The 15,874-nt window shown below is 31.3% G+C and overlaps 2 protein-coding genes across 2 annotated transcripts in view; one reads left to right on the plus strand and one right to left on the minus strand.

Annotated features, from left to right (window-relative positions):
* Window positions 1–3,533: 3,533 nt before the first annotated feature.
* Window positions 3,534–4,088, plus strand: LOTGIDRAFT_85195 (hypothetical protein; the record flags this gene model as incomplete). The annotated part of the gene is made up of 1 exon (XM_009062869.1): window positions 3,534–4,088. A coding segment is annotated over one exon (555 nt), but the record flags the coding sequence as incomplete, so codon positions are not given.
* Window positions 4,089–7,676: 3,588 nt separating this feature from the next.
* Window positions 7,677–15,874, minus strand: part of LOTGIDRAFT_249378 (hypothetical protein) — a 78,583-nt gene continuing 70,385 nt past the window's right edge. Inside the window, exons 5-6 of the mRNA XM_009062978.1 lie at window positions 12,286–12,325; window positions 7,677–7,694 (exon numbers count right to left, since the gene is read on the minus strand). The gene's annotated coding sequence lies outside the window, so the exon portion shown is untranslated. The remainder of the gene's footprint in view (window positions 7,695–12,285; window positions 12,326–15,874) is intronic.

Here is a 15,874-nt window from a genome sequence, read left to right on the forward strand (position 1 = left end):
CAAGATGTAGGGCCTAATGAGTAGGCATACGTTAGATTCTTACTTGTAAGAAATACATGGTTATGAAAAATTGATATGGAATTAGTTGATCTGACATAATTAATGTTGTTGTAAGATTATCAATAGACGGATTGTATCCATGGAAAACCAGCGTGGTTGGTAGCCAATCATTTAGTATTGATCTAAATACATAGCTGGTAGTTACAGCACGAATGCTATCCATTCTCAAACAGACACATTTACTGTTATACAGCTTTTCAAATCTTTTACAATTTCCTCTCTTAAAATCACCATTTCTTCTTGTGGAATCTAATTCAAATTCAGAAGTATTTTTTTTACCTTCTTATTGAAGAGTCAGAGATAGTAGCCGGGTGAACCTGTTATTTGGATGTTTTGAATATCTCCAAGTATTTGTATGGATTATGTAGACTCAAGTGACAGGTTTTGAGTGTTTATTGACATTTTAGCAGTTATCAAGGAGATTTATGTTCTGTTTTATTTCCTGCTTCATTCTCATAAGAAACAGGTAATCTTCCATATTAATGTTTTTTTTCTTCTTACTGTATAATCTTCTGTATTGTAGAGTTATTTTTTTTATCCTGAATAATTTATTTTTGGTTGTTTGGCCAATAATAGTAACTGAATCCAAGTTATATTGTTTGGTGCTGTTTGTTAACAGTCTGGCTTTCTGATCATTAAGCAAAGTGTTTTGGAGCATTTTGAATTTATGTTGAGATCATGTCTTATAATTGTTAAATAAAGTTAAGGCAAACAAGGCAAACAAGGCAAACAAGGTCGTAAGGCAATCACTAAAGCGAGTGATTTTGGTCAAATAGATAACTGAAATGAAATGGAGTTTTACATCCTACTTTCCTCCACCATGTGGGCTAATGAAGACGGAACTAGATACTGAAGGAATGTCAAATATGGCCTTGAATTAGCTAAAGTTAGACAGGAGGCAGGAATTCATACAGCAGTTTGGGAGTCGAAAATCATTAATCTATTAAAACAGTTTTATAAAAAAACACTAACTGAACCTCCCCTGACCCTCCTATTGATTGTCTTGGTAATATCACATGTCAGCAATCTTTTCATGTTTTTTTTATCCATCTGACCAAAGGCATGTCATGTTTTTCATTTTAAGTTTATCTTTTGGTATTTCTGATCAGGGACTAAGACATGATTGTAATCGCCGATCAGGAAAGATGATTATTTGCCAAAAGTACTCCTTCGAACAATTAGAATACCTAAAATATATTTCATTTAGGGATTTTGTACTTCCTGATGACAAAATTATTGCTGCCGCTTTTTTCAATTATAGGTTTTTGTTGTTGCTAGGTAACACTGTGAGTTTTGTTTTTAATACCGGTATCATTTAAAAGACTAAATATTAGTAACGGGTCAGCATTTCAAATAATCAACACTGTTTCAGATAGACAAAACTTGTAAGTTAACGGAACTTACTAGTGTTTATGTCTGGATACAACATCCTACTCCACCTTCATATCCTTTCATTAAATATGTCTGGTTAACCAGATTCATAAAGTATAGATCTTTTAGCACCAATTAACACCTCATGATACCAGCCTGCTAACTACTCTTGTATTTAATCTCATATTACATAAGGTGACAATCACACTAGAATGGTTGGTTGGTTGATGACAAGTAATTGTCCACTTCCAGCAATTACAATAATAGCAGACTTGGTAGTTGTTGTTCGTGGTAGTGGGAATGGTTCTGTTGGTGTTGAACTTGTAAAAAAACACATGTAAGGATGTTCATTTTATACCAGCACCATGGTGGCCATATGGCTTTGATTTAAGCAAGTTCTGAAATGTAGGGATAGGACAATGAACCAAGGCCCTGTCTGACATGTTAAAGATCTCAGGACAGTTGAATATGTATGAAAAAGAGTATGTTAATGCGGTTTCCAGGCAAAATTTCTTCTGCATGAGTTCAATCAGAATCAGAAAAGTAGGATGTAAAACTCCAGTCATTTCTGAAATGTTTGACTTTGTAGACTGCAGTGCAATAGTAACTATGTCCATGGTTGATATAAGCTCTAAGGGCCATATGCAGCGCTCGTTCTTTACCTAAACTTTGACTAAAGTTAGACTTAAGTCGAACTTAAGGTATGCACCAGTCGATCTTTACGAGAGTCGTTCTTAAATTTGACTATCAAATGAAAATGAAAGCTTTAATCCTAACTTTGTAAAGTTCAACTTTAGTCAAGGTAGGAGCGCCACATACAGCTCTAAATGTTTAACAAAGATGTTTATTACTGATCTGTGTAAGTTTCCAAACATCAACAATAACATATAACGTATATCATAATACTATACTAATTAATAATACTAACAATTCTACATATGGCCGATTTCTATAGTTACTGTTAAAATACCTGTAAATTAAGTGGACTCAAACAAAATGGTTTGAATGTTTATGAATATCTGTTATGGCTAACTGAATTTATTTTTCTTACTGAAATAAGAAAGCAGAAGCTGGATAATGATGAAGATTCTTCAACCTTTTCGATTTCCAGCTGAAAAGAGATCTTAAATTATATACTGTTCATACCAGGCTAACATTGGTGTCACATACAAGTTTTGAAACGTTTCTTCTTTAAATATGTTACAGTGATGGAAATTTTATCGAGGTTTTTACTTGTTTGTCAAGACAGACTTCTAGAATTTCAAACAAAATAGAAGAAAGTACCTATATATATAGTCATAGACAAAAATTATCATTAGGACCATGATTTATAGGATCAAATTGTTTTTAATCTTTGTTCAGAGTTCCTTAGAAGTGTTCTCTTGTCACGCATCCAATGTTTTTGTTGTTGTCTGCCAATCATGAGACTAGCCAAGTATTTTTGCTTTATGTGACTAGTTCAGGCCTTTTTTCAGTCATGTGACTAGTCTAGGTTTGTTGTTTTTTACCAGTCATATGACTACTTCAGAGCTGTTGTTGGCCACTCATATGATTAGTTCAAAGCTGTTGTTTGCCAGTCATGTTACCCTTTTCAGAGCTGTTGTTTGCCAGTCATGTAATTAGTTCAAAGCTGTTGTTTGTCATCAAGTGACTAGTTCAGAGCTGGTCTTTGCCAGTCATGTGACAAGAAGAAAAACTGACTTGGGGTGAATATACATTTGGGCAAACAAAATCAAGGTACATAAAGAAAAAAAATATTAAAACTGAAATTTTATGAATATTTTGATCTAATTTCAGATAATGATACAAGATGGAAAAGGAAGATTTTTTCACAAAGGAACTGAATAGGTAACATTTTTAATTGGTGGAATACATAACAGGCAATAACTATGGGAAACTTACGAATTCAAGCAATACTAGGAAAAAAAGGAAGAAAGATAAGAATTGGCATCATAGCAGGACTGGTTACAGTGGGCTATATTTTAACTTTGGGCACATCAGTTGGAAGTGCATTTTTATCCACAGAATATAATGACCATTTGAACTCAGAACATGGTGCATTCCCTCTCAGAAAGTTATTATCATCAGAAAATTCTAGTGGTGGAGTTTACCCTCAAGATGCTTTCACGAAATATCAGTTAGAACACGGTGCGTTTGTCCTTCATATCCTTGGTCTTATTTACATGTTTGTTGCTGTAGCCATTGTCTGTGATGAATTCTTTGTGCCATCCCTGGGTGTTATAATCGAACGCTTAAACTTGTCGGAAGATGTGGCCGGAGCTACTTTTATGGCTGCTGGTGGTAGTGCACCTGAACTCTTTATCAGTATCATTGGAGTGTTTTTAGCCAATAACAATGTGGGGATTGGTACTATTGTTGGCTCGGCTGTGTTCAATATTTTGTTTGTTATTGGAATGTGTGCGTTGTTCAGCAAAGAGGTGTTAAAACTAACATGGTGGCCTTTATTCCGTGACGTTTCTTTCTACAGTTTTGACTTAATTTTGCTGATAGTATTTTTTCTGGATGGTAAAATAGTGTGGTGGGAAGCCCTTCTGTTATTTTTATGTTATTTCGGGTATGTGTTGTTTATGAAATTTAATCATTCTATTGAACGTGCTGTTAAAGGATGTCTACAGAAAGCTTCTATAAATAAAGTTCAGAGTACCGATAGCCTGTTGAATGAGGTGAGAATTTTTTTAATATTTATCTGAATATCTGACCATTCATTTCCCCTTTAGATTTTTCAATCTTTCAACGAGCACACAAGAGTTTTGGGCATCCAACTACAGTATGGAAATGTATAGATAATGCAGGTGCTTGCCCTCAACACAGCAACTTATCTTATCAAATGGAACATTAGAAAGATGAGGGGTGTTGTAGCTGCTTTACTTACAAAAAGTTCCTCATTTCACCTTCAATAAATACCTGTATTTTTGACAGAATAAGCAGATTACAAGAGAACACAGAAGAAACTTCTACTTAAAAATTGTTTTATTAGATCAGTTCTGAAGAAAAATTGAGTGGGAGAAATTGCCATAAGAAGAGTTATAATTATTACTTTTTGTTTCCTGAAGTTTTTGAAATAATTCTATGTTAACATTTCAATAAGAAACATAATACCTGTATTTTGCTGGAATTTTAACCTAATAACTGTTAATATAAGAAAAAAGCAAACTTAATTGCTGACTAAGATACTGCCTGCTGGTTCTAGCTCAGGTTTAAGGCTACAATTTATTTTTTTTTCTGATGATAGTCACTGTTTTACATAGTTCCTCTTTTGATGAGGTGTTTGACTGAGATAAATATCATCCAAGAGGATCTGTTTGATTCTAATACTGTATTTAAATGCATTTATTAACCACAAATGCTGCAGTATTGAAAAGTCTGTATACTTTACACCTTGAAATCTTTAGCCTCAATTCTAAGGCTGTAGAAACACTACTGGATATATTTCACTGTCCTTCAATCTGTTAGTACAATCTGTTTCAAATCCTGATCAAGATGTAACGCAGTGTTTTTTCTTCTGGTTACTACGCTTACCAATCACGATCAATATTTTCAATATAATTCAAATCAGCAGAGTAACTAAGCATGATATATTGAATTACTGATGTTTGCTATTGACATGACATCTAAATTCAGAGCAGCAGAAAATACTTGCATATTCCTAAAATGGACATTGATAACCCCGAGGGAATACAAGATTTACGCAATCTTATGTTTCTGAATCATACCAATTAAGATAATGTAGGTTTCAATTTAGTGAACTGTCATCCAGCTTTGACGTAAAAAAGAGTACATGATAAATCATTTACTTTAATTTTGTTCTCTGATTCCATTTGGGAACGGAAGTTGGCCTGGTCATGTAACTGTAATTAAGGAATTGGAAACTTGTCGCAGTTGAAGCTTTGTTTTTGTAGCAGAGTTTTAATATTGAATTGTTTTTATATGTTCATGAGCCACAACATCCCACATCTTTTGATTACAACTCAATGATTGCATAAGAAATTTGCTCTCATGTTTTCTGTTTATGTCTTTTTGATTGATTCCATCAGTACATTAGGGTGATCAACTAAAGGTGTAGAATTCCATTGCATGATAAAGTCTATCAAAACTTAACCCTTTTTTATCCAATCAGCATTGGATAAATTTTCTTTAAAGTGGCTCACTTTATAGTTTAGGAATTCACAATCACATGAGATTTCAACTGACAGCTATTTCACTATGATTTCAATTCAGCAATTTTTTGCTTTGCTCCTTTTGCCACTTCTTAACTTCAGAAATTTTACATAATTTGATATAATATAGCTATTACGTAAGGTGAACAACACAAGCATGTAAAATTGATAGAATCTTGGTTGCCTAGGAAATTGGTTGAGATCTTTTTTAATTTATTTTTTGTACAAATATTTTAACCAGGGAAAAGCGTGAACGCCGTCACCCACACTTAAAAATTACTTACTCAAATCATCACCATTAGGGTGATCGCGAGGTCAAGTGCTCAAAGTTTCTCCTGTACCAAGAAACTCCTTGAATTTTAATGCCATGAAAGGTGACCTTAATCTTAGTAATCTGATATCAACATCCTAGCTATAAGGATATTATCTGTCCTAGTCTAATTAGATAATATGATTAGTAAATTAATATATATGGTCTTGATATATGAAGATACTGTAATTCTGTTTTTTCAATTAGTATCAATAACCTTCATATCAAATGCAAGTTTTCAATTTATGGATCATCTGCTCGTTTAATAAAAAAATTGTTAAATTGATTGAAAGAAAAATACAAAGGAGAAATCGAATGTAAGTTTCTAATTCACAGAATAGCTACTTTTTTAAGTGGAAATTATATATTGATTTGAACATAAAGTGCAAATCGAATGCAAGTTTCCAATTCACAGATCAAGGATGCTTTTTTTTTGGAAAATTATTGAATTGATTGAAATAAAAATACATAAGGGCAAATCGAATGTAAGTTTCCAAGTTATGGATTTTCTGTCTCTTTACTTTATCAAAAAAATTATTCTATTGATTTGAATAATAAGCCATAAGGGCAAGTTTTTATTTTTGTGCAATTCTGTTCACACCTAAAGCTAATGAGTTAGATTGTATTCCCGAAGAAAGAAAAAATTAAGATGTTGTGGCGAAAGCTAAAGACATATCTAACTCTATACCCCTTCCACTGTATTCTGATATTCTTGTATTTGGAATATCCTTGTATTAGGTATATATTTGTATTTGATATTTCTTTGTATTTGGTATTTCTTTATATGAGGAATATCTTTGTATTTGATATTTCTTTTGTATTTGGTATTTCTTTGTATAAGGAATATCTTTGTATTTGATATTTCTTTGCAATTGGAATTATTCAAAACATGTGTGTTTTTTTGTATTGTACTTAAGCCCAATCCTCTTCAAACTTGATTTTGTTGAAAAATGAATATTACCCTTCATGATGGATTTGAAAATATCCTGGGTTTTAATTAGAAATATGAATATATTGACTAGTAATAAGATTAAGAGTAAAGAATATATATATTGTTTGATATGTTTAGAAAGTTGCTAAGAGATATATCAACTATAGAAATCAATATACCTTTATACAGGCAAAATATCATTGTTGTTTATTTTCTCATAATACAATGTTTAAAGGGAATATTTTTACATATCAAGAAATAGGGACAGAAATTGAATCTAACTGTTTACACCTTGCTTGATGGGGGGTAAAATTCCCATGGTGCATATTTGATACTGTCATAGATATTGTTGGGATTGTAAAGAGGTTTTCTTAACTTCTTATGTGTATCCTGGACACTGATAACATCAAATTGCACCATTCAAATTTTCAATTGAACGTCTGTGGTTCTTACCAGTCCACTAAAACTAAACATTTTATGATGTCACTATCCACAAAACTCTCAGATATTATAAGTAAGATTTAAGAAATATTTAACAGAAAATTAAACTTGTTGTAAGTCAGAGTTAAGCACTGTGCTAAAACCAAAACTTTTCCAACAACACAAAAGTTCAGTGAAATGAAGGTGTTTGAACTATAGAATTGGGCTTGGCATTCCCAGGTATTGACTATATATTCTTCTATTGATTAGTACTAGTTATTAAATGATCATATTAATATTAACAAGTTCTGTGGATATAAAATTAATGGAAAGTTTCAGGAGGTTTGGTGGAAATCCGTTAATTAAGAAAATTTTCAGTAGTAAACAAATTTCTTTATCTTTTTACTTTGTTTTTTTTTTTTTTGCAAGAATTCAACCTAAAGTTAAGACAAACTTTACAATTCGGATTACAACCCCTTATTATTTAATCTCAATCATTAATACAAATTACTTGAAAAGAAAATTATTGTGATCTGTGCTTGATCCTTTAAAAATCCTGACTAAAAGAAATTATAAAAAGGTGTTCTGAACTTTCTATGTGTTTTGGAGACACTGATAGTACTGATTTTCACCATTTCAATTTTGTGTCAGAAAACCTCTTTAAAATCCCTTTCAAATAAGTTTACGAGAATAAGAATAATTCTATACAACTAATATAAGATTACAGAAATGTGTTCTAGTTTGGGGTAGCTGGTAGGAAAATAGAGGTTACCGTTTAAATTTAGGACTTGACGGAGGCGGGTAAAACATACAAAAACAGTGCAAATAGTTGACATGTATTTCAAATAATTAGTATAGAAAAAAAAGTGTTTACAAACTCTTCCTTTGAACTGAATAAAAGCATCGCTGTCCTTTCATGTCAAGAGATATTGTGGCATTGCGTAATCTGTCTTGTGCTGAAACAGATCTAAGAAATGGCTAATGTATTTCCTGATCTGTCCTTTCACATTTTATAAAGATAAAGTGAGATCATAAAATCATGGATTTTATCTAATCTCTCTCATGTTCTTAAAACGGTTGGACAGTTTTGCCATGTTTCCAACTTTCGGCTGTGAATCAACTTAAACAGCCATGAAATAATGATTTTTTAGAAGTTGTGGTACTATGGGATAAGAAGCTTGGAGCTTAGAAGTAAAGAGGTTTTTATGTTCATTGTTTGCAAGGTTTATTGTCACTTTTTGCCTGAATATAATTGGTTATTGGTAAGATGTTTTGTGAAAGATCATAGCCAAAAGCAATGGCCGAAGTCAGTTGGATTTTGTTATCAAAAGACATCATTTTTTTAAAAATATTAGATGCTGCTACTTCCTATCCCTTTCTCTTTCTAAAGAAAATTAATGAAATTTAGAATTCATTAGAATTTAATATCTTTTGAATGCAAGACAGAGGATTATCCTAACCCTTCAGATTAGTTAAAAGGTTTGCCAGATCATTTATAGAATGAATTGTCAGGTTTATCAAAGTTGATATAGGCAGATCAAACCTTCCCTTGTAACGAGTGATGTTTCCATTAATTTTATCTGTACAAGTTGCTATTAAATATGGTGGGTGATATCGGAAGGATCTACGGTGCTGTGGGATTTACAATCGAGAAGATAAAGTGTTCTGTCTTAAGGTAGACACACACATCAGATTATAGAAGATGTTATGTTCAGGTTGTAATATATCTCAAGCCACTCGTCGATATCCTTCTACCTCTGGCAGTTCTTGACACAGAAAGTCTTAGGCTGGAAATAAAGTGCTGGTCATGTATTTATTCATTTTCTGGGCAAAGTGTTGTATTGTGGGTCTTCTACCACTGACGATTCTTCGCATGAGAAATCTAAGGCATAAAATAAAGTTTTGAATAGATATTTTAGACTTTTTTGGCAATCGTAAGTACAGAATATCTGATAAGAGCATCTTGGTTATTATATTTGACACTCCACAAACTTATTAAATCTTTGATACAAAATATCTAAATTTGAAAAGAGCGTTATCTTTGATTCCTTTCACTCCTTGACTCCTTGACATATAGAATAAATATGATTTAAATTAGATTTAGAAACCTGTTCAGTGTCTGGGCATCCATACATGTAATTATATTTTATATGTTTCAAAATTCAGTCAGCACAAATAAAGTAGAATTTTTATCAGTATGGTGATAATTTACTTATTATTATTCATCATGATTTGGAAGCAGTTGTTTTTTTTTTTTATTAAAATTCATTGAAAATCGTATCACGATGTCCAGTGTGAGGTTTATTCATCTATATTGATGAACATTAGAACTAATATGAATATTTTAACTTGAATAATCTTTTTGAAAAGGCCAAATTTCATATTTTGCAGACAAGATTTTCAGATTCCCCCACCCCTCCCCCCCCTAACTACCTTCCCCCACCCCACTCACCCCGTTCTCTGTAGAAAAGGAGGTAGAACCCAAATTTTTCCCCACCATTTTGACATTTTGATCAAGTTAAGAACTCCTGCTGCTGTGTGTTCCAGACTTGAATGTAAAAATGAATGAGATATTAATAGCTATTTTATGTGAACCTATCTAGTTTATGTATTTTCTGTGTGATTTTAGAGAACCTATCACTCAATTAATCAGGTCTCTATCTTACTCTCCAGTCTCCACGGCTTTCTTTTAAATTAACCATGTTACAGACAGTGAAATGGTTGATGTTTGAAGACACTGACTATCGAGCTGGAACTATATACATGTAAAATGATGACTGTTGATTCAAACCTGTCAAATAACATTGGCTTCTTCATTTCATCAGACATTTCTGCTGATTCAGCATATTTCCTTTATTGATTTTGAAATTTCCAATTGGAATGAAGACTTTAACATTTTGACTTTAAATTCTTTAGACTTTAGGTTTCAGGATATGAAAAATTGATAGAACTATTGCTTTCAAAACGCCAGACCATAGCCTGCTATGATTTGACCTAGCTATTATCATTGAATGACACGAACATTGAGAGACTGAAGAGAGAATTGCTGCATAAAAATCATAATTTTGATGAATAAAACTAAGAATAAAATAAAATGTGTTGCTTGAATTGATATTTTTAACCCATAACTAGCAGTATTAGCACTATATAGCAATTATTACTATAGCAGTATTAGCACTATATAGCAATTATTACTATAGCAGTATTAGCACTATATAGCAATTATTACTATAGCAGTATTAGCACTAGATGGCAATTATTACTATAGCAGTATTAGCACTAGATGGCAATTATTACTATAGCAGTATTAGCACTAGATGGCAATTATTACTATAGCAGTATTAGCACTATATAGCAATTATTACTATAGCAGTATTAGCACTATATAGCAATTATTACTATAGCAGTATTAGCACTATATAGCAATTATTACTATAGCAGTATTAGCACTAGATGGCAATTATTACTATAGCAGTATTAGCACTAGATGGCAATTATTACTATAGCAGTATTAGCACTATATAGCAATTATTACTATAGCAGTATTAGCACTATATGGCAATTATTACTATAGCAGTATTAGCACTAGATGGCAATTATTACTATAGCAGTATTAGCACTAGATGGCAATTATTACTATAGCAGTATTAGCACTAGATAGCAGTATTAGCACTAGATGGCAATTATTACTATAGCAGTATTAGCACTATATAGCAATTATTACTATAGCAGTATTCTTCATGGCATATTTAGCAATTATTTGCTAATGTGCAGTTGTCAAAATAACAAAGAACTTGACCAGTGTCTAATAAACAATACAAGGATGGACTATTATTATTATTATTATAGATTTATACTATTTTACTTTACATTACAAATAATGATTTTAGAAAAATTGATAGGAAAACAGATTTTACTGTGTTGATTAACGGATATGCCAAAATAGAAGCTGATCAATATTTTTATTCCACTTTTTCATTTTCCTTGTATCAAAGACGTCATTAGCTATAATTTAATACATATACAATATACATTATACATTATAACCAGTCAATGTCATTAGATATTATACATTATACAATATACATTATACATTATAACCAGTCAATGTCATTAGACATTATGCATTATAACCAGTCAATGTCATTAGACATTATACAATATACAATATACATTATAAACAGTCAATGTCATTAGACATTATGCATTATAACCAGTCAATGTCATTAGACATTATACATTATACAATATACATTATAAACAGTCAATGTCATTAGACATTATGCATTATAACCAGTCAATGTCATTAGATATTATACATTATACAATATACATTATAACCAGTCAATGTCATTAGATATTATACATTATACAATATACATTATAACCAGTCAATGTCATTAGATATTATACATTATACAATATACATTATAAACAGTCAATGTCATTAGACATTATGCATTATAACCAGTCAATGTCATTAGACATTATGCATTATATTACTATATTCCTGTGAATATCTAAGTTAACAGATAACAGAATTAAAAACTAGACTCAAAATATTGCAGATTAATGTATGAACGTAAATATTATAAATTAACGATTTGAAAACAACAAAAATAATGTTTTTCTTCACTTAACATGCAAATTCAGTCGCACAAATTTGTAAGAAACGGTCTCTGGTATCAATGTACGCACATTTCAGATGTACAGTTTATTTCAGAGCTGATATTTTTAATTGAAACATTTAGGGAAGAGTTTATTAATTGATTAAGTGATTTGAGTTATTTAAAGATGTAGAGAGATAGCTACGTCATAAAACACAAAAATATCACAGGCATTAATTATAAAAAGATTAAATATAGATTTTTTTGTGTTCATTGATGAATATATGAATGAATGAATGAAACTCCTTTTAGTTAATAAACAAAGGAGAACTTCTCTCAAAACATAACAAATATCACCTGCATTAATTACTTGTAGATTTTTTTGAACGTAGAATTTTCATGTGTTAATTCATATGAATGGATGAAACTCCTTTTAGTTAATAAACAAAGGAGAACTTCTCTTTATTGTTTAGTTGCATTATGTGGTTTTCCTGAATGTTAAACTTAGATGTGCTATAAGCTATATCAGGACTATATGATGAAATATATCTATAATTAGATACACTATGTCAATATTTCATGTTATTACTGAATAGCCTATCCTTAAGACTAAAATAATATATATACCTAAAGCTGAATAAGTAGACAAAGATGTAGGTGTATATTTTATCTGAATACACACATGACACATTGTGAGAATGTATTTTTGGGAATATTTTCTTTTTGACTATGACTGAGACTCTGCAATTTCCGGTTTTGTTTAAAAATGAGATAGTTAAATTAACAAATTTTGGGGAAAAAGTTGTGAAAAAGAAATATACCTGTAAATTTTTTGAGAAATTTAACCAAAATCGTTTAGAAATGGTTGCTAAGATAATCAGTATTATTGTTAAAATTCGAATGTTCTAATCTAATATAATATGTAATTTAGAATTAATATGAGTTTAATACTTATTTGTTTTAATATATATATCTATTTTATTTTTGTAATTGTAATTAAGTAAATGATATTATATATAAATTACAGCCAAGTTATGTACACAATGATGACAATCAATTTAAGTTTTTTGTGCCTCAGGATTTAACCTCTATCAATGTATGATGAATACTCGAGAGGATAGTTTGATATGAACTAATGTATATTGATTCACTGTATTAAAGTAAGGCGCAAAAAACACATTATATATATAATCTGCAATTAAGGATGGGAGGTATTTTAATTATAATGAATTATAAAGATATTATTAATGAAGTGAAACATTTCAATACAATGAGTAGGAACAAAACTTCAAAACAAAATAAGTAGGAACAAAACATGAAAACTGAATTTGTGTAGGCCCTACCTTCTTCTTAGTTCAAACCATGAGAATTAGGGGGGTTTAGAGAGGGGTGTTGGGGCATTTGCCCTAGAATAATGGTTTACACCCCCAATTGTACCTCTATGTTATTTCTAACAAATTTAGAAATATGATATTAATACGTTTTTGCTCCAAAATACGTGTCAGAATGCACGTCTCGGATGGATGCTAAATGAGAGCCTTGTGACTATTATGATGCCTTCACAGAGTTGCTGTATTTTGAATTCATCTTCGAAAGTTGTCCCCCCCCCATTGGGTTTGTCTGCCCCCTATTCGTACCCCCAGTATCAAAAGGCTGGCGCCACCACTGTATCTATCTAGATTACTATCTATCATCTATCAACATTGATTTCAACTGACCTGGAAGTATTGAAAAGAATCAATCTTGTATACAAACAGAGTTAATAAATTATTTATACCAAGATTGTTGATATACTCAGTTTCTCATCAACTATCCTATTTCTCTTTATGAAATGTGCAACCAAGGTTGCTGTAAGTGTCAATAAATTTTAATTTGCGATAATACAGTTTATAGTTTCAAGGAAATTTATTTCAAGTTCAAAGCTAATCGGTGTGCAATTATTAGAAATCAATTAACCTAAAAGTATAACAGAAGATATGTTTGCCAGTGGTCAAATCTGTCTGTAAACTTCATTTCCTAATGAAAGTTACATTGGATACTGTGTCCTTCTGTAAAGTAGTTTTACATCTGTTAATTAAGTTATAAATGCTATAATTCAGGCTTTTATTTATACAAAAATATAGGTGCTATATTTTTTTATCAAAGTTTTAGGCAGCTGCTTTTACAATCTTAAGTTATTTGCTGGCTTATGTTGTTCAATTTTTCCAGCAACAGTATTAATCTTGATATGACTTAACACATGCTGTTAGCGTATGTTATCATGCCTGGCTATGAATTTTTGTTACATTACTTGACGAATTGACTAAATGTTGATTATTATCTATAATTTCAGAAAACAGAACGATCTTGTAGTTTACCAATATTACATGCTGGAGCAGGTAGATTTCGACATGGGATGTTACAGTTGATGATTCATACTATAGATCCTATTGGCAATGGAGAAGGTGAGCACACAGACTTCAGCATCTTCATAATGTCAAGCTTTTACAAACTATCTTGACACCATAAGGCACTTTGTATCACGGAATGTTTGTAAATCCAGGCATTTGATTAGATTGTATGCTAGTGAATACAGCAATAGTTAGTAATAGTTGACATGGTGTAGATGACTTGGTAGAAGTTAAAAAGAAACAAGCTCTATTTTACAAAAATAAAATGAAAATGAAAACTTTCTTAATTCACAATTCTGTAATATGAAAGAGTTAGTCTAGGGTACCAAAGGTATTTTTCATAAGTAAAATAAAAGCAGACACAGAGATGATGGAGATATGACACCTCCCCCACCTCCACCCTCCCCCTCCAAAGATTTGATTGAAATGTCAATATAACTCTAGCAGATAAAAACAAATTACTGTATATTTGAAATCTGATAATAGTAATAGATTCTCTATAAAAAAGAGTATAGGCTGGGATTATATATATTTAATAGATAAATATGTCCTTAGTATGACCTTAGGAAGAAAACTTAGTTCTAATTGATTTTTTTTTAATCAATTACGGAATCTGAAAAATTGAGTGCTCAAGGATTCTCAAGTGCATAGAACTCATGAAACAACCTTTAATAAGATTTTTATCCTAGGTTTTTACTCTGAAATAATTGTTTAGCCATTGTCATTGCAGTTGGTATATGGATTCGAAATATTTTCTTTCTCATTGATCACAAATATACAGGTTTTTTTACACATACTGTGAATCTTTTTGCCATAATATTAATAGTAGCAGTAATAAATATGATGCTGGTAACTGTAAAAAAAACAGTCAAATTTATAAATTTTGCAATCAGCTTCATTTTGAACACAGACTATGATATAAATAGAGTACATTAAGTAAATTAGAGTACACAGACACTTTGAAAGAATATGATTATTTACTTATGGGTGGTTATTCTTCAGTGTAGGAAATATCTTAACAGTGAGGTAGCCAGGCCTTCATTGACAGGGGGCCATCTGAGGCCATCTGTTCTTTGTAGTTAAAGTGGGTAATATTGCTAAAACAGGTCTGATTTGTAAAAAGGTTTCCTGTGATAAATTTCTACTAATACGTAATAACGTTTGTATAACTAGTAGTGCCCCCTGCCTTGCTATCTCTTGAATGTTATTGCCTGATCAAAAGAAGTATATTCAGCACAAAGACAAGTGTCAGGGTTCTGGAAGATAATTATGAAAGAGAAGGTGATAATTTATTGATGAGAAGTATCAAAATTTCTTTGACGTGTGACCTGTACTGCCCTGCTATCACTCAACGATAATAAATGTCCGAAATAATTTCTGCCTGTTGGCATTGGTACATAATGAATTGAATTTCTGTCTCTCAATCAGGATTATTGAGGATAAGATTCGTCTTGAAAACAGACAGAAATGAATTGATGACACCCAAGTAAGGATAATTCGATCATCTCTTTTCACTATTCACTTGTCTGTTTGATTAGCTAGTGGATTCTTTTGAAAGGTCATCATCACAATTTATGTTACTTTGATTTGGTTGAGGGACTGCGGGG

Source organism: Lottia gigantea (genome assembly GCF_000327385.1).
Source record: "Lottia gigantea unplaced genomic scaffold LOTGIsca_54, whole genome shotgun sequence".
Lineage (NCBI taxonomy): Eukaryota > Metazoa > Mollusca > Gastropoda > Lottiidae > Lottia > Lottia gigantea.